Here is a 26,853-nt window from a genome sequence, read left to right as displayed (position 1 = left end):
ATGCTAATTGAAGAATTCCTGCTCTGCTCTCTTGGCCTCAGTGGCAGTATCAGACACACTTCAATGGTTCATTTATTCCTAAGTTCTAATGAAGAAATGTTGCATTCTGGGTGGAAGACAGAAAGATGGGTTAGAGGTTGCAAACGGTCAGATGGTGGGAAGGAGTGTAACAGGAAAGAAGGTCTTTCTCCTTTCACTGATTTATCTAAATGGTATTTCTAAACTTCTGGCCTTGAATTAAATAAGCTACTCCTCACCTTCTGACCATATGTATCTTTGCCTCCCTCCCATCCAAGAGCCTTTCAGACTCTGTTTTCCATCCCTCCATCCCTCCTTCCTTTGAAGTGTTAATACATGAAGGAATTTTTAAAAGCTCTTAGAATGGGGTTAGATGCTCCCCAATGCATTTTAACCAGCGTGATGTGGGAAAGAGGTATTGAGAATGGCTTCCTGGTCCAAAGGAGGGGGAATGGGATGGTACCTAAATCCTTGCCTCCATCCATAGGCGGCTGGGAAAAGAGCTGAGAGCCATTTCCACATAAATGGCCTCTTTTTATTATAGCTAAGCAGCCAGGAATGGAATTAGCCTCGCAGTGGAAGAGGTCAAGGACAGAGAGTAAAGAGGCAATTCTAAAGGAAAATATGTTACAGTGTTTTCCTCAAATACTTGTATGTAGTTTAAAAATGAAAGAGCATGATTTCTGAGGAAGGGATTGAAGGGGATAATGAAAAAAATGGAAAGAAAGAGATAGATTTTAGACAATTTAGTAGGTAGCAAAAATAAAAGAACAGGTGGAAACATTGGTTTGAAAAGAACTGAGACTTAGAAGTCTGAAGACTTGAGTTCAAATTCTACCTCTGATGCCTACTCCTTTGTGAGACCCTGGGCAAATTACTGAACCTCCTTGGGCCTCAGTTTCTTCATCTGTAAAATAAGGGGTTGGATTAGGTGGCCTTTGAGATCCTTTTTCAGTGCTAGAGTTATGATCCTCTGAGTCATATAGATCAAGGTCACTTACTAGCTGTGTGATATTAGATAAGTCACTTAACCTCCCCCACCCAGGTTTTCCTGACTTCAAGTCCAGTGCTCTATTCACTCTATCACATTGCCTTTCCTCCAACACATAGCTAGTGACCCCCAGAAAGCATTCAGGGTCTTAATCTTGTGAAGAATGACATAAGGATTAGGTCTGATTGAACTAGGAGCAAGGTATGATGGCCTAACAAATAGCTAATTATCCAAGGAGATGAATCATTCATTCCATGTATAGATAAGTGAGAAGCAGAGAATTTAAGAAGACATCAGACTGGCAAAGATCAAAGGTACCCCTTGGTGAGGGTTGGATATTGCGTTTATTTAAAAACTGGTTGTGGAGAATTTTTTAAACAAACTTTACTTCATTAGTAGACATTGTAGACTTGCTTCTATCCCTTTTCTTTCCTTCGCCCCTTTCATAATTAATAAGGTTACATTTGCTGGTGCCCTGTAAGTACTACTGGATCTTCCAATCTGATGCCTCCTATATTAGAAAACAAGAATTCCTTGAAAGGACTGTTTTGTTTTTCCATTCATAAGTGTTTTTTTTTCATTCATTCATTCATTCGTCTATCCATTCATTGTGATGCCTGGGCTATCCAAGACATTGTTCTGTTTCTCTGTTAAATGTTGGCACAAGTAGTCTATGGCATCTCGTGATGACCTACTTATCAGAAGCAGCATAAGGGGCATCATTGAAGAAATGTGTGGCTGGAAAAGGAAGTTGTCTGGACAGGTGGGGAGAGCAAGAGATAGAAAATGGACAGCCTGAATGTTTCACTGATGTTAAAATATGTAGAGGAAGAACTCTAGCAGGTATGGAAGGTCATCAAGGATTTGGAAGAGCTAGAGTTCTACGAAGGACTCTAACAGGAGTCTAGAGGATCTATGGGAAGATAAGGATAAGAATCTCAAAGAGTGAGAAAGAATGATCAGTACCATTGGAGTACCTGTACCCACAGCAGTGAGAACACGGAACCATTGTAGTATTGAAGCCTACTCTCTGCAATATTGATATCCACTGGTTCCCTAAAGACATATAATATAATATACCTACTTGTTACACAAAGCCTCTGAATCTTATCTAGGTTCAGAGAAACAGGCCCTGTGACTGAGGTGGTATTTCCTCTCAGAGAGCATATTTATGTTGAAAGAGCCCCACAGAAGAGATCATGAAGGTTCTAAAACACCGGAGAATGAGGTAGTATGTCTAAAGGCATTTATTGTTATTCCCTCCCATTTGAAGCTGGAAAAGTACACAGATGCCTGATTATCTGTGGTAGTCTAACCCAGGGTGGGGCCTTCTGGGAAAACATCTTCTTAGCCTTTAGCTCAATGTTATCCTCTAATTCCTGGGTCCTAGAGAAGGCATGGATAACTTGTATAGAAGATGAGTTAATTTTGTAGAATTAGGGAGTTCACCATAGCTTCTCTTTCTCCTTTTGCCAACTCTGTGACCTCAGACTGCCAGGCATGCCCAAACCCTGTTCCTACCTGGTCCTTTCATTTTTAGCGACAGCATAATTTGAAAGATGAAGAACTGGTTGATGGGAGATGAGAGATTTTTACAGGACTCAATAAGAGCACAAAGGAAGAAAAGAAAGACTCCAGATGTTCTCAAATCATGACTTACATAATGCATCTGTGGGTTTTAGACAGTGTCCTTCTTGGCAGATGGGAGCTGTCCAGCTAGGACCCTCTCCTCACTTAACACCATTTGCTGTAATGGGATGCTGATATTCCTGAATACCATGGACCAAGTGCCCTTGTGGCTCCTCCCTAGCCTTAGAACACCAACATCTTTCACCTTTTTATAAGTAGGTGTTACAGTTTTTACATGTGTGCTAAGCCTATTATCAATGAGAATAATTGGGCAGATTTTGTCAAAAAGTGCCAACTTCAGGCCTTGGATGTGGTTTTAAAGAGTGTGCCAATGAATGCACCTGCAGTACAAGGTGAATCCAAAAGAGCCAGTTTCTCTAGATCTTTTGTTAATTATACCTGAAAGTTTTTGGGGAGCAGGGGAAAAATCCCCAAAGGAGACAAGCACCTGCCCCTCCTGTTCCTCCTCCTCTTCTTCCATAAAAGGATAATTTTTATTCTTTTTGGAATTAAGAGCACACCATAGCATTCTAAAATATGCTTGGTGTCCAAACCTCAATTTCAACTTGGGTTGAAATTCTGACATCTCTTAGAGTATATGTGAGATTTAAACAGGATTCAAGCAGAAACCAAGGAATCCATGTAGACCTCAGTCTGGCTTGTCAGTCTCAGAATGGATGGAGAAGAGAGGTATCATGGTCTGAACTTGGGTTATATGCACTGTAGGTATATGATAGAATAGTAGGAGAGAGAATATCCACTGGACCACTGCCATAAGGGTTGGAAACATCAAGTTCTTCACTGTAAACTTCTCTACCCAGAGGTTATAACTTAGCTGAAAAAACACACTCTAGGTTCTCAGTTGATCTATAAAAAAATAAACTCAGTAGTGATTTAAAAATAGCATGGTGGGTAGTGAGTCTTTTTATAATACCCAGTAGCCATATTAAGGAAGCCAGGTGGCACAGTAGATAGAGTGCTAGGCCTAGAGTTATGAAGACCTGAGTTCAAATTTGGCCTTAGACACTTGCTAGATGTGTGACCCTGGACAAGTTGCCCAATGTCTGTTTGCTCAGTTCCCTCCACTGTAAAATTGGGATAATAACATGTACCTCCCAGAGTTGTTGTGAGGACCAAATGAGATAACTTTTATAAAAAGTGTTTAACACAGTGTTTGGCATTTACCATTGCTACGTAAAGGCTTATTCCCTTCCACATATTTTTCAGTTCATTCGCTCATATGATGGATCAATGTCATTTTAATATGGAAAAGAAAATTAAATATTATGTTCTTCAAATTCTACTGGGCCACATAGCAGAGATAACTCCTTTGTCTTCACCCACCTCCTCCCTTTCCAGGGCATTTTGAATGCGGCATGTATCATTAGTTTGTTGGTCAGCTAAGTGGTGCAAAGGATAGTGTGCTAGGCCTGAGTTAGGAGGGCTCATCTTCCTGAGTTCAAATTTGACTTCAGATGCTTTTTAGTCATGTGACCCTGGGCAAGTCACTTAACCCTGTTTGCCTCAGTTTCCTCATCTTTAAAATGAGCTAGAAAAGGAGATGGCAAAACCACTCTAGTATCTCTGCCAAGAAAATTCCAAATGGGGTCAAGAAGAGTCAGACATGACTGGAAACAACTGAACAACAACAAAAACATGAATTTGTTAAAGAAACAAAACTGGGAAAAGATCACAGATTTGGAGCCGAAGGATCATTTTCTAAGAAAGGTTAAATGAAGATACCGTGACCACTTTATACCAGAAGACAAAGAGGTTATCTCTGCTAGAGCTGGTGTGATATAATGTGATATTTAGATCAAAAAGACTAGTCTGGGGGGCAGCTAGGTGGCACAGTGGATAGAGCACTGGCCCTGGATTCGGGAGGACATGAGTTCAAATTTGGCCTCAGACACTTGACACTTACTAGCTGTGTGACCCTGGGCAAGTCACTTAACCCTCATTGCTCCACAAAACAAACAAACAAACAAAATAAAACAAAACAAAAAGACTAGTCTGGCTCTGGTTTACTTGGTGCTGATCCCATAGAAATCTGGCTGAGGAGGAAGGTGGAAAGTTATGCACAGTACTGGTCGGGTGCTTCTGCAATGGAGCCATCTCATCATGGGTGCATGCTAAGACAGTGATGCTTATATGTTATGTAATCATAGACTGTAATGATGCTTTTGAGATTTTAATCACATAAATATTCCAGCATGCACCTAAGACACATATGTAGAGCTGAGAGGACAAAAACTGATTAGATCTCAGGGTTAAAGGACTCCAGAAGGATCTTAAAGTATTATTTAGAGTTTTTGTTGTTTGTTTTGCAGGGCAATGAGGGTTAAGTGACTCGCCCAGGGTCACACAGCTAGTGTCAAGTGTCTGAGGCCGGATTTGAATTCAGGTGCTCCGGAATCCAGGGCCAGTGCTTTATCCGCTGTACCACCCAGCTGCCCCTATCACTTAGTTTAAACCTCTCATTTTACAGATATAGAAAGGGAGGTAAGAGGTATTAAGTAACTTGCCTAAGATCACATAGATAGTAAGTAGTAAAACCTAAATTTGAATTCAGATCCTTTGACTCCCAATTCAGTGTTCCTTCCATTATTATATTGTGCTTATTCATCAGAGGCTGAAACATCCCTGAAGCAAGTACTAAAGACTATTGCATTGATATTCACAAGCAATTGGTCAATATGGTACCTAGAGGGTTCAAATATTCCTTGTGGGTTTCCTAAACATCCAGGCTCTGGTGAAAATACCATTACACTATCTGACCCAGACCTGTGCATACTGTAAACGTTCAAAAAGCATTTGCTGGAGCCCATGAAATGTGATGTTGTTTGGGAGGCATGGCAAGGGTGTTTATGGGAAAATGGGTTATAGAATAGATCCTATAGAAACCTTGACTTTACAGAATAATAACTTTAGGCTATACTCTGTTCTACCCCATTTGCATTTGTACATAAGATCTAAAGGAGAATTTGACTGAGCCTGTGCAATAGAATCTATCTAATTTAAATGCTGAAAAGGGACTGACCTCAATACGATACATAGATATGGATACATATCCAATGCTACAGATCTCAGTCCATCCATGGCTGCCCATAGTCTCATTCTTATCCATGGACTCCTGTAAGTTTGACAATGGGAATCCACCCAGTGTTCTGGTTGGCCTTCCTTGATTTTTCTTGACATCACAGGGATGTAGGCCATGAGGATGGCCATCAGTTATTTCTTAGCACATATAACCAGATTATCTTTTTTGTACTTAAATGCTTTTGAGGACATCTTCTGCCCTGATTCTTCTTTATAGTTCCTTAATTGTGTCATGGAATTAAAAAGTACTTCCTTTATCTTGGTAGGTAAGATTATTTAAAGTTTTAGTTAAAAAAACAACCGGTGCCAAATATTGTTGGCAGACACACGTAATACCAGTTATTAGGGGAGGCTAAGGGTAGTGGATTGCTTAAATTCAAGAGTTCTCAGCTGCAGTTGGGCTAAAGCCAATCAGGTGTCCTCACTAAATCTAGAGGAAATATGGTAAGTCTCCAGAAGCAGACATTACACATACCAGGCTGAATAAGGAGAGGTGAACTGATCATGTTGGAAACAGTGAGTCAAAACTTCTATGATGATCAATGGTGGGGTTGGGCCCACTATAAATATCATTTAATATATATTAAGCTTTAAGAGCTTAAAATTCCATTAAGACAGGAAACCCTATATAAATATATATACACATATATATATACACATATATATACACACATATACACATATATATACACATATATATACACACACATACATATACATATGTAGATATAAAAGTATATGTATATACACACACACATATATGTATGTTTATGTATTTTAGCAAATGGGAAAATATAGCATGAGTGGGAGGGAACAGGATAACTACTATATACAAACTCTTCCACAATGTACATCTTCTCATAAAACAGAGACAGTTACTGAGGAAAGGGCATGAACTTAACAGTTACCTAAAGGTTGCTTAGATTAGGCTGGCTTTGGCAGCTGGATAGCATCTTCCATGGGAAGGTATAGTTGAGGTAACTGGATGGAGGGAGAGAAGTACTGGAATCTATGCTGTTTTGCTTCAAGGCTCATGAAAAGGACTATTTTTAAATAGAGGTCTGTAAGTCCAATTGGCTTCTCCATTTGATTTATGTTGCAGCCTTCCCACACCTACCACTTACACGTAGGAAGGATGCCCAATTTCAATTCTTTGGAAACTGTAGCATTCCAAGATTGGTAGCCATAAGTTATCCCCTTTGTTATTTTCCTCTGATTTCCTGGCACTCTTAGGGCTGTTTTGGTAGCTTTGATGGGTTTGAATGACAAAGACCTTTCATGCCATCCAAAGGCTTATGTGAATGGACAAAAGGAATTGAAGTCTCAGTAAAGATAGCTAAAGCAAAATATTTTCAGGCTTTGCATATGGTTGTGCTTATGAAAGTCCTGGATCCTTCAGAAAAAGTCCTAGGTAAGGAAGTACTTGTAGAATTAGACCTAACTAGCATAGAAAGGGAAGCTCATGACCTGACTGATAGGCAGAGAAGAGTAACTTCAGCTTTAACTGAAAGTTGTGTGCAACATGTTTTCATGTCTTTGGAGGGGAGGAGGACAGGACTCAAATTTCCTAATTTAGTTTAGTGTTCTGTTCTACATGCTATACATCTACTCCAAATCCCCTCATTTTAAGGGTGACTAGAGAGGTAAAATAACTGGCTTGAGGATTACAAAATTAGCTGGTGGCAGGACTGGGACTGAGTTCTGGGTCTCTGAATGAATGTATGTATGATGGTCTTTCTAGCATAGTTTCTAGCACATAGTACATCCTTAATAAATGCTCACTGGTTGATTTTTATCGATCATTCTGTTCTACCTTCTTCCAGGACTGTATCCTTAATAACAATATGTTGTTGCACACTTACTTTTCATTTAAAAGCTTCAAATATTAGGTCTGGCTGTAATCGCTCTACTGAGGACATGCCTATCAAAATTACAGGTACTCCATGGCACAGTTTATGTGAATTCAAATGAACAAACTTAAATTCCCTGGAACTCAGTGACCTTACTGAAACTAAGCCTTGTTCTTCTCAGGAATAACATCAAACATTTATCTGCATCAAAGATACACAAATGCAGAACTTGGGAATACTTGAAAAGAATTTAAGCAAAATGAGCCCCCAGGAAGAAAACAAATCATTTTTCTTATTTTCTAAATAGGAAGAGGTCTTTTTTTTTAGGCAATTGGAGTTAAGTGACTTGCCCAGGGTCACACAGCTAGTAAGTGTTAAGTGTCTGAGGCTGGATTTGAACTCAGGTCCTCCTGAATCCAGGGCTGGTACTCTATCCTCTGTGCCACCTAGCTGCCCCTGGAAGAGGTGTTTTTAAATAGGGAGTTTTACAACTCTGTCAAATTAGGAATTTATTGCTAAATTATTTGGGATTGAATTGGATTAACTTTCCCTTTTGAGGACTGGTTGGTGGTGGTAGCCAGTTTCACCATGGGCCATTATGATAACCTGTTGGGAAGCTGACAAGTTTTCCCTAATTTGTGTAGTCATTTACATACTGAGGTGTAGACAATCTCAGATTTAAATAGCAAGCAAATCCATCATCACCATGTTTGTCTACTTTAATGCTTTTGAAGATATGCCAAAAGGGAGAGGGAGGCTGCTCTACCCCACTCTTCAGACACTCCCTGCTCCAATTCACAGTACAATCATTCTGAGCTGCTGGAGAGTGCTGTGGATAGAGCTTCACTATATTGGAGGTAGAGGGAGGGAGGAAATATTTTTTTCTATATTCCCCCTTTTCCTCTTTGTTTTCTGAAGGTTTCCACTATGCCACTGCTAAGCCAAAGCCACAAGGAAGTAAAAGAAAGAGGGAAAGGATCTATATGTGTGTGTGTATGTTTATGTATTTTAGCAAATGGGAAAATATATCATGAGTGGGAGGGAACAGGATAACTACTATATACAAACTCTTCCACAATGTACATCTTCTCATAATAAAACAGAGACAGTTACTGAGGAAAGGGCATGAACTTAACAGTTACCTAAAGGTTGCTTAGATTAGGCTGGCTTTGGCAGCTGGACAGCATCTTCCTGGACATGGAAAGTTATAGTTGAGGTAACAGGATGGAGCGAGAGAAGTACTGGAATCTATGCTCTTTTCTTGGTAGCCAAAAATTGGAAACTAAGGGTGTGTTTTCCTAGGAGACTGATGGGAAACTGGGAAACTAAAATATGTTATATTAATGTAATGGGATCTCACTGGGCCATAAGAAATGATGAAATGATAAATTTTAGAGGAAAATGGGAAGGTCTTTACAAACGCACACTTCTGTGTTAATTGCTGTCAGAATCTTAGAGTATTGGCACAAATAGAAAATAAAAGATTACTTAGTTTCTTCATCTCTAAAAAGAGGGAGTTGGACTAGATATCCTTTAAAAATCTCTTTTAGCTACAAATCGGTTGTTCTAATGTATCTAGGTTTGTTTCCTTAGAGGAAAAAGGAAGGAATTTTTCCCCCAAAATGACATTCTGAAGCTTTGTGTGTCAAAAAAAAACCCCTGCTAATGCATTTCTTTATCTGAAAAATGTAGGGACTAGATGATGTGATCTTTTATTTTCTGTTTGTGCCAATACTCTAAGATTCTGACAGTAATTAACACAGAGTAATTAACAAAGTGAGTAGAATTGGAACAGCTTGGGGGCAGCTAGGTGGTGCAGTGGATAAAGCACTGGCCCTAGATTCAGGACTACCTGAGTTCAAATCCGGCTGCAGACACTTGACACTTACTAGCTGTGTGACCCCAGGCAAGCCACTTAGCCTTCATTGCCCTGCAAAAAAACCCCCCAAACCAAAAACAACAACAACCCAGAATTGGAACAGCTTCTACAATGAAAATAATATTATGGAGAAAAATAACTTTGCAAGACTTTAGGACTCTGATCAATGTAATAATAAACCATGAATCCAAAGGAAGGAAGATAAAATATGCCACTCACTTCCTCACAGAGAAGAGTTGAGTGGCATATTTTGCATTTCTTTATTTAAAATGCAGAAACAGATGCATTTTAAGACATGCCTAACGTGGGAATTTGTTTTACTGGACAATGCAGCTATATATTGAAGGCTTTGTGTTTTTTGTTTGTTTTAATTTGCTCGATTGGGAGGGTCGTGGAAAGAACAGATTAAAAATATTTGTTACTTGAAGACCAAAAATAATAAACTATTAACAAAAAGCTGTTTTTCATTCTACTCTCTTCCTGTCATAAGGCAGCATCCTGTGAGAAAAAGAATGGGAAAAAAGCTGTTTTATCTCCTTATGCACTAGTAGACTTGCAGGAAGAACACACCATGTTGCCTTCATTTTTCTCCCTGAAGAGGGGATGAAACTAAATTGTTAATTAATTTAGAAAGCTTTTTGTTACCTTCCCAAAATTCATCACCCAAGTCATCAACCTTTTTTGCACTAAGCTGGGTCGTCTCCTTGCACCCAGATCTTTAGTTTGTTGACAGTTCCAAAGGTATCAAGATAGGGACTGGACCTGTGATTTAATTGGTAGAGGGCACTTCCAGGCAAGGAAACTTTCTCCACCAAAGCAGGCCAGAACCTTCGCTGAAATTCACAGTTATAGAGAGCTGCTTTAGCACATCTGGGCTACATGTGACCCACTACACTCCTGAGTGCGGAATGAGATTTAAATGTAATTGAGAAATATTTATGACAATAAATAAAAATATAATATGATACAGATAATGTAAATAGGTAGTTTTCTTTTTGGAGGCAATTGGGGTTAATAGTGACTTGCATAGGGTCACACGGCTAGTAAGTGTTTGAGGCTGGATTTGAACTCAAGTCCTCTTGACTCCAGGGGTGGTGCTTTGGTAAAGTTTCTTTAAAAATTAAAAAAAAAGGGGCGGGTAGGTGGCGCAGTGGATAAAGCACCGGCCCTGGATTCAGGAGTACCTGGGTTCAAGTCTGGCCTCAGACACTTGACACTTACTAGCCGTGTGACCCTGGGCAAGTCACTTAACCCCCATTGCCCCGCGCAAAAAAAAAAAAATTAAAAAAAAATTTTAATTTATAGTTTTGAGTTCCAATTTTTATCCCTCTTTCTCTCCCTCTCCTCCCCCCTCCATGAGATGGCAAATAATCATAGATGGGTTATACATGTATGATTATGTAAAACATTACTGCACTACCTTGATGACCCAGTATGGAATTTTCTAAGTCATTATGTGGCCTGCAGAGATCCTTACGTGTAGTTTAGTGGGCCCCATATCTATTTGAATTTGAGACCACTGGCTTAGAACACAGAACTTGCCCAAGGAAATCACATTTCTGGGCCTTAGTTTCTTCATCTCTAAAAAGAGGGAGTTGGATTAGATATTCTCTAAAAATCCCTTTTAGCTACAAATCAATTGTTTTCATGTATCTAGGTTTGTTTCCTTGGAGGAAATAGGAATAATTTTTTTCCCCCAAAGTGACATTCTGAAGCTTTGTGTGTAAAAAAAAAAAAAACAAAAAAACTGCTAATGCATTTCTTTATCTGAAAAATGTGGGGACTAGATGATGTGATCTTTTATTTTCTTTTTGTTCCAATAGAAAAGATTCTGACCTAGTAATTAATGGCCAGATGGACTAATTTATCCCAGGTCCCCAAACACCCCAATTCCCAAAACTGCAGAAAGAAGACATGTTAATTAAGGCTGTTTCTTGAGTGTGCAGCAGGGTCATCTCTCTTGGAGAGAATGCAAATGATCCTTGCTTATATTATGATTAGGATTATCATCATCATCACTATTATTATTATTAAAAGATGCAAAATGAAACCAAAAGAGCAACTTACATTCTTTAGTGTTAGGGGGTGCAAGTAAGCAGGAGTAGCAAACCATCCCATAGATATTCCTCGGTCTGTTTTCCAGCATGTAGTAACTGCACCAAGGGACAAGACAGGGCAAAACAAATAATGTAGGTGAGTGAGCATAAAGTTATGAGCAGCTAAGCAGTGACCAATTATGGTAAGAGATAAAATCACTGTGATCTAGCAGGCTCCTTATTGCCAATTTGATGACCCTATCAGTTTTGACTGAGTCTTTCCAGCTTTCATCTTCCCCACCAGTCCCCAAACAAAAGCAATTAATCACACATATACAGTGTGAATCAGTGCCTAAGTTGTTCTAACTGGGGCTCTTTTGCTTACCCTGAAATGGAATTTCTTCTTCTAATCAGGACATGTGCCACCTCCTTGAGGAGACTGGCTGTTTCCAATTTGTCTTTTAATCTCCAGCACCTGGCACAGTCCCTGCCCATTTTTGGGGGGGGGGTCACTAGACTCATGGTTTCACTGGTATAAGAATTCCTTTTACTTTCCCCAATGCAGATTGGCACTTACTTTTGGACTTTAATACAGTAGTTTTTGAGAGTTGCCTCAGGGCTCTGAGAGGTTGTGACATGCACAGATTCATATAGCCAATATGTGGCAGAGTCAGACCTATGTCATCCTGACTCCAAGGCTGGCTCTCTGTTCACTACATAAAGCCGCACTGCACATAGTAGGTGCTTAATAATGAGTATCCTCTTTTTGCTGTTTGATTCATTTGTATGTAGATATGATGGACTAAACCCTGTTTGCCTCAGTTTCCTCATCTGTAAAATGAGCTGGAGAAGGAAATAGTAAACCACTCCACTGTCTTTGCCAAGAAAACCCCAAATGGGGTGACAAAAAGCCGGATATGATTGAAACGACTGAACAATAGCATAGCTCTGATTGTCATAATCAGTAATAAACATTTATTAAGTGCCTACTATGTTCAGGGTCCCTGGGCTGAGTGTTGCTTCAGCTCCAACCTGGAAAGAAGAGCGCTTTGGAAGAAAGATAACCCAGTTGCTGTGGGCTGCCAATAATGGTGGCAGGAGTTAAAAAGGCAGCTGCTCAGTTGTTTCATGTAGGTCTCTGGGGGGGTCAGTTTTTAAAGGTAGCAGGAAATACAACCCAGATGTAATCCAGATTCAGTCTTTTCCTCCTCAGAGGGCAGTTTCTAGTCTTAAACACCTATATAACTGCAAAACTTTGATTTGGAAAATGAAAAGGAGATGGCATAGACCTCAACAATTTATCACAATGGGAAGAGAAAACTTTTTTGCATTCTTTCTCCCAAAGTGGCATTTGCTTTCCTTTGTCCCTGTTACTTACCAACTTTAAAAGACAGACCAAAGAATCAGAACAAATGGCTAAAGTATCTATTCTTTCTAGAACAAGTAACAGATTTCTTCTGCCCCTACCATTTTCCCCAGTGGTGTTTAGCATATAGTAAGTGCTTAATAAATGCCCATTCATTCATTCATTCATTCATTCATTCATTCATTCATTCATTCCTCCATTCAGTGTGCCAGAGCAGGTGGTTCTCATCTTTAAGAGCCTGAATTTGTTACAAGAGAGCTTTTCTAACCACTGGCTTTGGCTCCTGTCTCAGTATGCACAAGTTTTCCAGAAACATAAACATTCAGCAGAAGATCATGAATGTTATTTATCACAATCTGAAAAGTATATTAAATAAAGAGAGTGGGTGCCAACATTTTCCTTTATTACAATTCAAGAAATGAAAAATCTTTCCCTGCTATTGGATTTTTCCATTGTTGTTGTTTAATCATTTCTTTTATTCCCCCCTTTTCCCTTTTGGCTTTATAAAGAGACAGACGTCCAGCTGACAGCAGTTATTACAGACAGTTTGGTCTCTATAGTGGTGGTTGTGTAGGAATTTAAACTCCAGACCTTAATAAATTTGGAACATTACCCAAAGCATTATTATAATAATTGTTTTGCCTTTCTCAAAGTTTTTTTTAATCTTAGGATCGCTTTGTTTTTCATAAACATTAATTAATCAGTATGCAAAACATTTCTCTGATGACACACAACTAGTAGTCTTGGTCTCTACATTTAACCCTTTCTGGAAAGAGACAGTCTAGGAGTTGTTCTCCATTTCTCAAACACTGCTTCCCAAAGGAAAGTGTCTATTTTTCTTCCTGTAAGGCAGGAAGCAGTACAAGCAAAATGATGACCATTCACACAGAATCACAGAATTTAGAATGTTAGGGCTAGGTGGCCACTGACGTACCTTTCAGTTCCATATTCTGTGTTATTTATGCTAAATAATCTTAGATTCTGCAATTGTATAGTGTCAAGAGTTCTGGCTTTAGAGTCAGAGAATTTGGGTTCAAATCTCAGCTTTGCTACTGATACCATATGACCATAGTCAAGTCATTTATTCTTCTCTGGATGTTAGTTTCCTCATTTGTAAAATTAGGCAGTTTGGACTAGATAATTTTTTAGGATCCTTACAGATTTAAATCTATAATCCTCTGAGCATCTCTCTATAGTCTAACTTCCAACTTGAACATATTTGGAATCTTCCTTAGACATTCTCTGTTTTCTTTTTTTTTTTTGGTGGATGGGGGAGAAAACAATTATTAAGCCCTGCCTATGCACAAAGCACTATGTAAAGAGGTGGGAAGGGGTATGGGGTACATGAAGGCAGCATGATGGCTGGTGAAGAGATGGCTGGAAAGTGAGGTTAAACTTGACTAGAGCCTGGCTCTACATGTAATGATTGACTGAGGCAAACACCAAAGGTATGATGAGTTGGGGAGGCAGAGCAAGAGTCCCAGGAACAAAAAGGTTAATTCTTTTAGGACTTAGCATATGAAACTAGTGGCATGGGACTGAATTCCTTTCTAAGTTTTCTGAATCTCCCTTAAGTCATACAGCCTAGAAATGGACAGTTTAAATATGGCCCCTTTGCTCTCTTATTTAGGTAACCAATTTCCCTTAAGCCCAAAAGGCAGATAGGTTTTCCTTTCACTTGACACACTTGGTTGGAAATAAGACTTACAACAGGCACCCCTGGGGGCTTTCTACCTCTCTCTAAAATGTTGAAGCATAGAAATGATCACTTGGGGCATCTCCATTCTTCTCATCATCTCCTATAGGCTCATCCAAGGGTAGAAGGGCAAGGCATGTCAAATCAGCAAGCTGAGCATCTTTAGTCCATAAGAAGATGCCTGAGAGGTGGTTTTGAAACCTGAACTCTTCTATTTTCTTTCTTTTCTTTTCTTTTTTTTTGTACTTTCAACCCTTGGTCCACCCACTGAGTCCTTCTAGGCAGGAAAGCCCCACGTATTGGCTATTGTTCAAGAGAGTGCCCCTGCCACATACTGATGCATAGCCAAACCTGTAGTGAATGAGGAAAGAGCCTTTTGCCAAACCACAATCAAGAAGGGAAGGCCAAAGATATTTGTGGAGTTATAAAGATAAATAAAAGGTAATATGGATCCACAGTCTAATGGCCACAATGGATTGAGGAAAGATAAACAGCCTTTCATAAATCTAATTAAACTAACCTGCCAATTCTTTTGCTCAATTCTTCCCAGTAAAATGCCATGGAAGATTAAGTTTTGTTCTCCAAAGTGGGAGTGTAAAATAAGGAAGTGGGATGGCCCATGGGGTCACATCATAATTCAGTTTAACCAGCATTTATTAAGTGCCTTCTATGAGAAAAGCACTATGCTAAGCAAAAGGAATACTGACAAAAATGAGACACAGTCCTTGACCTCAGAGAGTTCTATTGGAGCAGGCATTGACCTAAGATTTAATTTCAAGAAGAGAGGGAAAGGAAGTAGTTATTTATAATGTGCCTTGAATTCAAAAGGACAGCTTAGGAAATACTGGAATACATAAAGACATAAGACATAAAGCTTAGTGGTAAGGAAGAAGCTGGAACTAAAAGAACATTGCTTTAGATTTGGGTAGCCATGGCTTGGTTGGGATTATTTTAAATATCAGTATCTTGGCTCAGAACTAACCTGGAAACTGAATCTATGCTTTCTCTCTACCCCTTCCCCCATTTCCTGTAAGAGAGAAGGATGTAATCTACTGGAGAAGACAGGAGGAGATGGGATTGGGTACACATGTAGAGGGGTTGACCTTGACAAAGAGAAGGGCTACTACTTTGTCAGAGATGGAGGGAAATGAGAGAGTGGGAGATGATGTCAAAGGGTTTTAAGGTGAACAGAAAGGGAAAAGAGGGAGCTCATATTAAATAGTCACTTTTTATTGGGTATACTTTTGCTAGTATGGGCACTTCTCCCACTTTGCCTTCACATTCTGTGTAATTCTTGTCCATGTTTTCCCATAATCCTCCATAAAGGATCTATTCAATATGCTGAAAGTCTTCCTCTTGCTTTTTAAAAATGTAGTCATTCCAAAATAAGATTCAGGTTGCTTGATTTGTCTTTCTTGATATAACACAATTCCTTTTCCTTGTCCTAAATTTTATATCTATATCTATATCTATATCTATATCTATCTATCTATCTATCTATCTATCTATCTATCTATCTATCTATCTATCTATCTATCTATATCTCCTTCTGAGGTGCAAACTTACTAGAAGTGGATAGCAGCCTGCCCACACCTATTGCCTGTGGAACAATTGCAATTGTGGAGCAATTCCATTGCTTTTAATTATTTGTAATGTTAATTTTTCTGAGACCTTGGTGTTTTATAATTTCAGTCACATAAAACTTGGCTAGAAATCCCTAGATTAACCTATGTCAGTATGAAGTTTACAGATCTACTTATATCCTCACTGTACCATCTGCATTCCCTGGTTGCACCAGACGGCAGGATTTCACACCAGTAGAACAACCAGATAAATGGATTGATAAGATGGTCAGCATCTGGACCAACAATATTTGAGTGAGAATCTGTTTGTTGGATGTTGTACACACCTGCTTTATAGAGAAATCTATTGGAACTGTGCCTCTGGCTGCTTCTTATTCTTCCTGATTTTCAGCCTTGGAGTGGGGAAAAGGGCTGTCATAAACTCATAGAGGGAAGTGTTCTACATACTATGTAGGTTATTATTTTCTTCCATGTGCCCAAATGTGGCATAGAGGCTCTTTGTTATAGTGTGAACAGAAGTAGACGTGGGGTTTAGAGCCCTAAGCAAATAGGTCCTAGCATCACAGGACACACAACACCTTGATTCCTCCATAGTTTCCCCTGTCCTAACACTGACAATGGACCTTACTAAGACTTTGTTTCTGTCCCTCAGCTTCATGATTATTGATTTACTTTTCACCTCTTTGTTAACAGTTCTGGTCTTTATAGCTCTCACAGGCTCATAGTTTTAGAGCTGGAAGGGATCTTAGAACCCAGCAAGTTCCACACCCTCGGCCTCATTTTATAAATGAAGAAACTGGCACAGAAAGATGAAGTGATTTGTCCAGGATTATACAGTTAGTGTCTGAGGAAGGATTTGAACCCAAGTGTTTCTGACTCCAGGTTTTATCCATTGCTCCACACTACCTACAAGTTTGGGGAATGGATTATTTTTAGTAATGGGCCAGGTCCATTTTCTTCCTTTTTCTGTTGGCATGGATGCAATTAATCCATGATAGAAATGTGGCTAACTATATCTACCAGTAAAGGCAATGGAAAGAATATTAAAAAAATATCTTGGGAGGAAATATAAACACAGTTTTAAAGAATTAGAGTAAAGTTTAATCATCTCTTCTAAGGATTATATTCTACTGTTCTCCTTCAATTTCTTCTCGTGGTCTCATGAGGACATTATTATATCAGGTGGCTTTTATTGTAACACATACACTAAATGCTTGTTTTAATTTTTCCAGACACCTCCACACCTGCTTTTCTAAAAAAATTTAAAGATTGGTTCTCCTTGATTTTTCCAAGGCTGGAAATATAGTACTTACTCATGGGACAGATCCCTTTATTGATTGGCATGGAACTTTGACCTGCTCCATTTCTGACTTGGACTATTTGGCCCTTCCTTAGTCAAATTGGTGGTTCTCTGCTCCCATGGGCTCACCATATCAACACCATATGTTCTGCAGACACCCTACTGGAGTAGCCCATTGCAGCTCTGAACTCCCAAGCTTAAGAGATTTGCCAACCTCAGCCTCCCTAGTAGTTTTAATTATAGGTGTGTACCACCATGCCTGGCCTTTTCCAATTTTTAAAAACAGGTTGAAGTATAGACCTTCTGCATCTCAGAAACAAAGCTAAACTAGGGCTATTTTCCATGTTTTGACATGCAGTAGGCACTCTATAAATGTTTGTTGAGTTGAATAGAATTGAACTGAATTGAATTAATGATCGGCCTATGTTCTTTTTCTTATATAAAATAGACCTTGTTACTTGAGAAAGGATATAATCCAAAGTCCTGGTACAATTTTATTCCACTCATTCTCTCTTTTTTATTCTAATCTTCCCCCCCCCCCCATTACTGAAGTACCATACTGTGCCCCCCATTTCTAAGTGTAAATATATATGTCAGGATTAGGATATATCAGGCCACTAGAGGGTGCTAGCAACAATATCCAAGTAGAAACAACCCTTTCAGGATTTTCCTAAAAGGTGAGGACTTGACATCTTTACCTTTTTTTTTTTTTAAGAGGAGACTTTTCAAGCTCATGTTTCAACAACTTTCTTCCTCATGTAGTGAATCACAGTGCAGTTATAGCCTTTGCTTTATTTGCAGCAGGTCTAGAATTACCATCTGAATATGATCTGGAGTGGTTAAGGAACCTTATGGGTCATTTAGTTCAATCTCCTCAATTTTGCAAGTGAGGAAATTGAGGCTTTGGGAGATTAAGGGATAAGCATCAGTAGAAGGATTTGAAAATAGGTCCTTCAACTCCAGAGCCTGTGTTCTTTCCACTGCCTTCTATAAAATATGAATAATAATGCCTTGAATTCATATAATGATTTTAACTTTCCAAAGCATTTTCCCCTCATTTGATTCTTATGATGTTTCTCTGAAGGGTTCAGGGCAGGTAGTATTAGGTGAGTTTTATAGATGAAGAAACAGAGGCACAGAATGGCTAAGTTACTTGGCTACTGTTACATAGCTTGATTGTAGCAGAGTTGTCCTTGATGGAATCCATATTTACTGAATCCAGAATTGGGCTGTTAGTAGTAGACCTGCCTCTCATGTAATACTTAGTCGAAATGACTAAATCACCAATTATAAAACATTTAAAATTGTATTTTCGTCAGGGAAAGTCCACAGGTGCATATGAACCTCATCTCATTCTAGGGTGCTTCTTTTATACAGGACTCAAGATTTTCTGTAGAAAAGGAAAGGAGACCCAACCACATGTAGTCCTTACCCAGGGAGACACGGCCCACATTCTGCATCATTCTCCATGTCACCCGGAGTCAAGACAGTGGCTCGAAAGAAGCCTTCACAGTCCCTGTGACGCCTGCATATCTGGTAGCCTCCTTTAGAGAACTTTTCTGAGGGGCAGGGGACACAGCCATAGTCATCATCTTTGGTGCCATAGCCACAGGTCTGCAACGAAAAGAGAATTCAGGAAGTCCTCAAGTTACAATGTTTCTACTTCACAATACTACCATGAATGTCCTGCCACTTGCTTGTTGGGCATCAGCAGCAGGCAGCATTCATCTTACCAGTTAGTCACTTGCTGACATGCTCTAGGGCATGAATCCTCAGATTCTGAATCTCATGTAGCCTTCCTTTCCTTGGCCCAGCTACTTTTTTGTTTGTTTGTTTGTTTTTGTGGATCAATGAGGGTTAAGTGATTTGCCCAGGGTCACAGAACTAGTGTCAACTGTCTGAGGCTGGATTTGAACTCGGGTCCTCCTGAATCCAGGGCTGGTGCTTTATCCACTGCACCACCTAGCTGCCCCTGCCCAGCTACTTTCTTATGGATCTCTCTATCTTCTGGCCTTAGCTACAGTCCTTCTAAAGAGTCCCTGAAGTCCCTCTGGCTCCCACTTTCTGGGACAGGTCCTTTTGCTCGAGTCTCAAATAAAAAGTTAAATAAAGTGTATGTGATTTGTCAGTTTGTTGCTCTACTTGATAAATTTATATACATGTTAGAAAACATCTTTTATAGGCATGGGTTTTTTTGTTGCTTTTTTACACCAGGAAACTTTGAATGTATAAACCCTCTCTACCAATGTAGGTAGACAATTACTTTGTACCTTATACTCTTGGAGAGCTCCTCGTGGTACGAATAGGCATGTGCCCATGGTTCCACAGGCGATATGTGCCAGAGACAGGATTAGAACCCAGTTCTTCCTGACTTCAAGGTGGGCTGTCTTTCCACTATGCCACAATGCCTATTTTCTAGCTAAGCAAATTGGTATTTTCTTGGTTATTTCTATAAAAAATTGGACATGAATATAACCCCATTTGTAACATTTTTCTATAGGAAGAGTCAGCTTGCATTTTAAAATTAATATCACCTTTTCCCATAAGCGTTAGTGAAGACTTCCTCTAAGTTTTGTTTGTTTGTTGGCAAAGTGAAGGAGGGGATCAATGGGAGAAACAAGGAGCTGAATTAAATTGGAATTATCTGGTTAACATGATCACTCTAGGATGTCCATGATTTCACTTATAGTTGTTTCATTCATTCATGTATTATTATTAAAAGTATTATAGTATTAATAAATAATAGTATTAATAATAACAATAACTAGCATTTATATAGTGCTCTAAGGTCTGCAAATATTACCTCATTTGGTCTCCACAACAACGCTGTGAGCACAAGAACCATGTGGTGCATCTTCATTTTACAAAATGTGACTATTTTCTGTCTACAGTGTAAGTGACACCTACTTTAGCCTCTGAGGTATGCTGGACCCCAGCTTTTCCTAGCAAATATAGTTAGCTGGTAGTTCCTCTAAGTTTACCATTGGCAGTCATCATATTTGGCTTGGCTATGGGACATTGATGTGGGTTGTTGCTCTCTCTCTTCACCACTGCCTTGGCACTCTATTATTCATAGTGCCAGATAATGTAACTTCTCAATAGCCAAATAATTGGGCTTTTGGCTCAGCCAGACCACACCCACCCTAGTATGGTCAAGGAGTAAATCTGAGCTCTACATCAAGTACCAAACACTAATATGGATAGCTGTATGTATGAGAAAAGGGAGAAGGGAAATGAAAGGGGAATACAGTTACAATTATTAGTAAAATTGGATACTGGCACCTGACTTTTGGCATCTGTCTATGAGGTGAGGTAACTTGGTTGAGTGGAAAGAGAGGTAACTTTGGAGTCAGAGGACTGGGGTTCAAATACTACCCCTGCTCTAAATCTTGTCACTTACAACTTGTATATCAAGGGCAAGTCACTTAAACTCGTCTGGCCTTCAGTTTCCTCAATTGTAAAATGAGAAGGAGGCTTAGATTATTTTCTCTGGCTGTCCCCCATGACTGGAACTCTCTTCCTCCCCAACTCCACCTTATTTTAAATCCTAACTAAAATCCCATATTTTATAGAAAATCTTTCCCTCTTAATTCTGTGCCTTTCCTCTGTTAATTATTTCCCCTTTATTCTGTATATAGCTTGTTTGTAAATATTTGCATGCTTGTCACCTTTCCCATCAGACTGTAGCTCCTTAAGGGCAGGAACTCCTCTCTCTCTCTCTCTCTCTCTCTCTCTCTCCCTCTGTCCCCCTTCCTTCCGCCCTCCTACCCTTCCCCCCTCTCTTTACAAAAAAGAATGCTTAGCACAGTGCCTGGCACAGGGTATATGCTTAATAAATGTTTATTGACTGAATGACCTTCAAGATCCCTTTCAGTTCTAAATCTATGATCCTGTGACATGGACCTTTGAAAGGTTTTGTTTGTTTCTCTTGGTTTTCTATGAGTATTAAGTTACATGTGGTGGGCTTTCTACCCAAAGAAAACAGATGCAAAATCTTTGATTAGATGTTTTTTAATGAATTCCTGTCACACTTGGTGAAGATTATTTGAAATATGTTTAATCAAGTTGGAAGATGTCAGTGACCCTCATCCTACTAAGTGTAGAGTCTATCACTGGAGATTATGCTCTACACTCTCAATGTCTAGTAATTCGGGAACATCCAATATATCCAAGTCATGTGAATATGAAGCTGAGATCCAGCCGTATGCTGAAATCTTGACATCAAGTTAACACATTGTTCCGCTATCACCCTTGGACTTGGTATTTTGTGTTTACCCAGGAGTGATCCCTGGCTAGTCTAGTCGGCTTTGGGAAACAACATGGTTAAAGTCAAGAATTTAGGACTTACCATATATGGCTCTTCTCCAGGCTCACACTGGGGACAGTCATGGCACATCCCTGTGGTCTGGTTATAATACTCATTCTCTCCACAGTTTGAATACTCAGCGCTGGCTGGGTACATCAGGGACACCTGTCATCAAGAACAGGAATCAACATTGGCCTTCCTTGACTCATTTGAAACAATGGACATTTGCCCAATGGTAAGTGTTTGGAAAGCTCAGATTTCCTTTTGGAAGGGGAGCAGTCTTTAAGTTTTCCATAGCTCCTAGTGTGATGGTGGAGGAAGAAGCAGGGGTGGAATGATATGTATAAGTACTTTTGTGTTTAGAAGGGACCCATTCAGTGGAGTGTTTCTTTAGGTTATGAGCTCATCTTCATCATTTTTCTTCCAATGTGGTCACTACTAAGGGATCTTAATAACTTTTTATTGTAGAATGGTTTATTTTACCAAATAACTTTGGGCCAGTTCATATAGATACATATTAATAATAACAACAAAGGTAATAATAGTAATAATTATGATGAGGATGACTGATCTTTAGGGCATTAAGGTTTATAAAACCATTTATATATATATATTATCTCATTTGATCCAATAAATTTATTGAATTGAATAATCTGCAAAAGGTGGATATACACTAAATGGAAAGAGCTTTGGATTTTGGTCTAAGAACTGTATTCAAGTTCCAGCTTGGCTATACATTACCTATATGACTTCATCAGTAAATGGAGAGGATCAAACTAGATGGGAAGGGGGAACTAAGGTCCCTTTCAGCTCTAATGCCATCATGATCAGATGAAATACAGTGCTTTTTATAAAGGAAGTTCTCAATAATAATTTTTTGGGGGGGGGCAGGGGAATGAGGGTTAAGTGACTTGCCCAGGGTCACAGAGCTAGTAAGTGCCAAGTGTCTGAGGCTGGATTGTCCTCCTGAATCCAGGGCCGGTGCTTTATCCACTGTGCCACCTAACCACCTCAATAATAAACTTAATTGAGGTTTTTTCCTTTCTCTGAAATTAAGAGCATTCATTCCCTACCACGTTTTTATTTTTCCCTTATTCTCTCTCTCTTTCTTGCAGAATTTTATTTCCAGTTGGTCCTTTTTGATAAACAGGTAATATGTAAGGACAAATGTGCATACACACACTATGTATAAACACACAGTTTTAGGCACATGCCTGCATGTTAGCCAGAAACATGTGTAACTGTAGTTATAAGGGTCTTTCTCCCCTCTGCATGTGGGAGGGTATAAGTAGTAGAGCCCAATACCCAACTCTAGCCTTGCTCATCCTTCGAGTTACTGTGATATACAGCTATTTGATGGGAAATTCTCATCCTCGCTTCTTCCTAACCCCTAGCCTCCACCCCACTTATATCTATTTATGTGAATACTAGCCTGTAGCCTGAACACTCACAGCATAATAGGCCACAGGTAGGCAGCCATACACCCCATATATGCATATATGCTTTACACACCTCTCATGCCAACTGCTTCTTCCACATTTATTGGTTTGGGGATGAGTGGAGGAAAAGGATAAAATTTATACACTCATAAAACTTAATTTGAAATCAGTCTTCTTTGCACCAAAATATGAAGAATTATTTAAAGTGAGTAGAAGAAAGAGTGAACTGAAATAGTCAAGAAGAAATCTAATTTTACAGATGAGACATACTTACCACTAGAAAGGGAAGGAACTGGGTCCACTTATAGTCCCTCACATGGGCCATATTTTCTGAGATATTCACCTAAAAAGACATGATTCATTAGTACAATGGAGGGGAAGCATGAATACATCATTGGAAGCCCCTGCTTTGTTAGGACACTTTGCCCCTATTTTAAATACAAAGCTCAGTGTTTTTCTTCCAGGAACTAACTTCATGCCCCCTGGAGACATGCTTAGCACAGTACCCTTGAATAGAGTAGACTCTCGATAAATATTTGTTGAATAAATGAAAGAATAAATGAATGCTCTTTCCTCCTGCCAACCTGATGAACAAGACTGCCTTTAAGAAAAATGCAGGTTACTGTAGTGAATGTCCATGACGCTATTATGTAGCTTAACTAAACAGAAGGATAAACAATGTGCACCAAAAAAGAAAAGCTGTATTTAAACTTAATCCCATTCCCTCCTACCTAGGGGCTGGTTCTGTGGCCCTAACCCAGAAGTGCACCCACTCATGGGAGCAAATCCCAGAGGGGAAAAAAAAAGATCCTTGGAAAACACTGAAGAATCTATTATACAACCCTATGGTTAGCGACTAATTGTTTAATTTGTAGAATGGGCTTTGAAGACTTCAGGTCTTTTCATAAGCACTAAACATTTGGTGCTCTGTTAGGTCCCATCCTGGCCTCTGGGCCCCTTAGAAAGGTGAGGCTCAATACAATACCAAGGATAACACCCATCACCACTGCTCACCTCCATTATGGTGATAGCAGCAGGGAGAGATCTGGCCTAATATCTATGTTTCATAAAATATGTAAAGATTTGGAAGAGATTTTAGACTTCATTTAATCTAACATCTTCCATTCCCTCCCTAAACTTCTACATGTCATGTCTGTGATCCTTTTCTCTAAAGAGACTCTCCATTGTTACTCGTGGTTCAATAAAGCCTTCCAAACACGAGGCTCTCAATTCTTGTTTTTTTCTAAGTCAATCACCACTAAAACACTAGCAGAATTTTAAAAGGGCATTCTTCCTTCAGTCTGGAATGAGAACTGATGATGATTGAGTAGGTAAAGATTACAGCTGCTAAGGAAGGTCATCCCTTCTCCAGCCCCCTGAATAGCTCCTTGGATAAAGGAAATCCCATTTAAAAGTATAGATGGGAAGTTGGGGTTTTACAAATTAAACATCCTGGCTGTGACATTTGATCCCAGCAGTCACAATAATGGTCCTGTGATGTATATTGTAGAGTTACAGGTTCTCCTAGATCAGGAATTTATAACCTTTTTCTATATCACGGGCCCCTTTTAGTGATGTCCTCTCTCAGAGTAATATTTTTAAAGGCATAAGATAAAATACATAAAACAAGATTAGTGAGAATAAAGATGTATTTCTTTTTTCCCCATCCAAGCTCACAGACCCCCCTCGTAGAAATCTTGCGGGGGGGGGGGCGTAAGGGGTAGGGGTGGTCCGTGAACCCCAGGTTAAAAGCCCTTATCTTAAAACCTCCCAGAAAGATTCTAATTATTGGTTGCTGTTTCTTTCTAGAGCACAGTCTGCAACACTATTAAATTAACTTAGAGAGCCCCAAAGTTTACATTTCTAAACGCTGAATAGATTGAGACAAGATTAAAGAACCCTGCCACCCCAGCAGTGAACTCACTGTATGTTTGCCTTGCAGCAATGGAGCAGGTCAGGGCAAGAAGCTCAGGGGAAAGGCTAGAGTGGTGTAGAACCTTTGGTTCTTTAGGAAATGACTCCTCGAGGTGGAGGGGAGAGGAGCGGTTAGGGGTGGGGTGAAAGGAGTGAAGGGAGTGAAGGGGTGGGGAAGGGGAAAGTGGGAGAGATGAAAACAGGAGCAATAGCAAAAAGAGAACCTAGTGGAAAGGGGTACAGTCCTCTCTCCCTCAGAACAGTCACTCCCTTAATGTTCTTCCTTTCCCTCAAAGACCTAGTAGATGGCTCAGTTGAGTTTCCATTGAGCTGGTAGAGGAGGCAGAGAGGAGCCCCCTCCAAGAGCCCAAAGTGTGCAGGAGGCCTTCCAAATGTAATATAGATGACTTCTAATTTAATTGACTTCTAATTATAGCAGGGCCTTGGAGAGGCTCCCTATAAATACTATGGAGGGCTGTGCCTGTCTCAATTTGCTATAAGCCAGTAACATTTATGGAGAGGCTTATGAAACAGGTTCCGAGGCTACTTGAGGTGGGCTTGAGGCTGCTGTTCACCATGCTACTTTAATAATAATAATAATAATAAATGGCTAAAATTTCTATATCACTTTAAGGTTTGCAAAATACTCTAAACATGTCATGTCATTTGATCCTCACAACAAGTCTTTGGTAGATAGGTACTGTTTCCCCTACTGAAGAATCCCTAGATGAGGAAATAGAGGTTGAAAGAGTGGTCATTCACCTTTGTCAAGAGGGAGGATTCAAATTCAGATTTTCCTTGCTGAGTCCATTGCTCTATCTACCATGCCATACTCTGTGTGTGTATGTGTATGTGTGTGAGAGAGACACACACAGAGACAGAGACAGACACACAGATACACACAGAGAACAGTTGCTTTGATATCATTCCTATGAAAGTAAAAGGAGAGGAGGAAGGGGATATAGGATATTTCTCTATTTTGGATTCCATTTCTGAAGCCAGATGTCTTAACAAAGTGAAATATTGCCACAAGAACTTCATTGGAGAAGGTGAACCTAGAATATCTTGTGGATTTCTACCCAAGGGAGTTCAAGTCAGTTAGGAACTGGTGTTAGGAGTTGCCTTCTGCTTTGGCATCCTGTTTGTTTTGACTGAGAATTTGATATGAAGCCATCACAAATCATTTCTCCAATATAATGGGCTCACCATCTCCTCTCATAGAGAAGGAACCTTTTGCTTTCCAGTCTCCAGGCTAATTCTGCAAGTAGTTCCAGTTGTCCAGTGCGTGGTAGTGGATCTTCTCAACCTACTCTAATCTTGTTTACTTAATTCGTGGGATTATCCAGCTACAATTAATTCATTCATCAATTCACTTATTCATTCATTCACATACTCAACAATTGTGGATTAAGAAATGATGTGAAGAGCACTTTTTGTTACTCAGTAATTTTCAGACTTGTCTGAGTCTTCATAACACCTTTGGGGATTTTCTTTGGCAAAGATACTAGAGTAGTTTGTCATTTCCTTCTTCTGGTCATTTTACAGATGAGGAAATTGGGGCAAACGGGGTAAGTGACTTGCCTAAGTTCACACAGCTAGTCAGTGTCTAAGGCCATATTTGAACTCTGGGAGATGAGTCTTCCTGACTCTAGCCTAGCACTCTCTCCACTGTATCACCTTAGCTAGCTGAAGAGCGCTTAGCCCAGCCCTTTTCTATTTTTCTACTTTATTAACAACTTTGATAAAA

At 39.5% G+C, this 26,853-nt stretch overlaps 1 protein-coding gene across 1 annotated transcript in view; it reads right to left on the bottom strand.

The window, feature by feature from the left end:
• The window catches only part of EDAR (ectodysplasin A receptor), a 119,508-nt gene that overhangs the window by 20,151 nt on the left and 72,504 nt on the right, over nt 1-26,853 (bottom strand). The window contains exons 2-5 of the mRNA XM_043998602.1: nt 23,467-23,535; nt 21,796-21,918; nt 18,880-19,061; nt 11,534-11,619 (exon numbers count right to left, since the gene is read on the bottom strand). Coding sequence (XP_043854537.1) covers nt 11,534-11,619; nt 18,880-19,061; nt 21,796-21,918; nt 23,467-23,517 — 442 coding nt within the window. The 5' untranslated portion in view covers nt 23,518-23,535. The remainder of the gene's footprint in view (nt 1-11,533; nt 11,620-18,879; nt 19,062-21,795; nt 21,919-23,466; nt 23,536-26,853) is intronic.

This window comes from Dromiciops gliroides, chromosome 3 (genome assembly GCF_019393635.1).
Source record: "Dromiciops gliroides isolate mDroGli1 chromosome 3, mDroGli1.pri, whole genome shotgun sequence".
Taxonomy (NCBI): Eukaryota; Metazoa; Chordata; class Mammalia; order Microbiotheria; family Microbiotheriidae; genus Dromiciops; species Dromiciops gliroides.
This window is presented reverse-complemented; position numbering and strand designations above follow the sequence as displayed.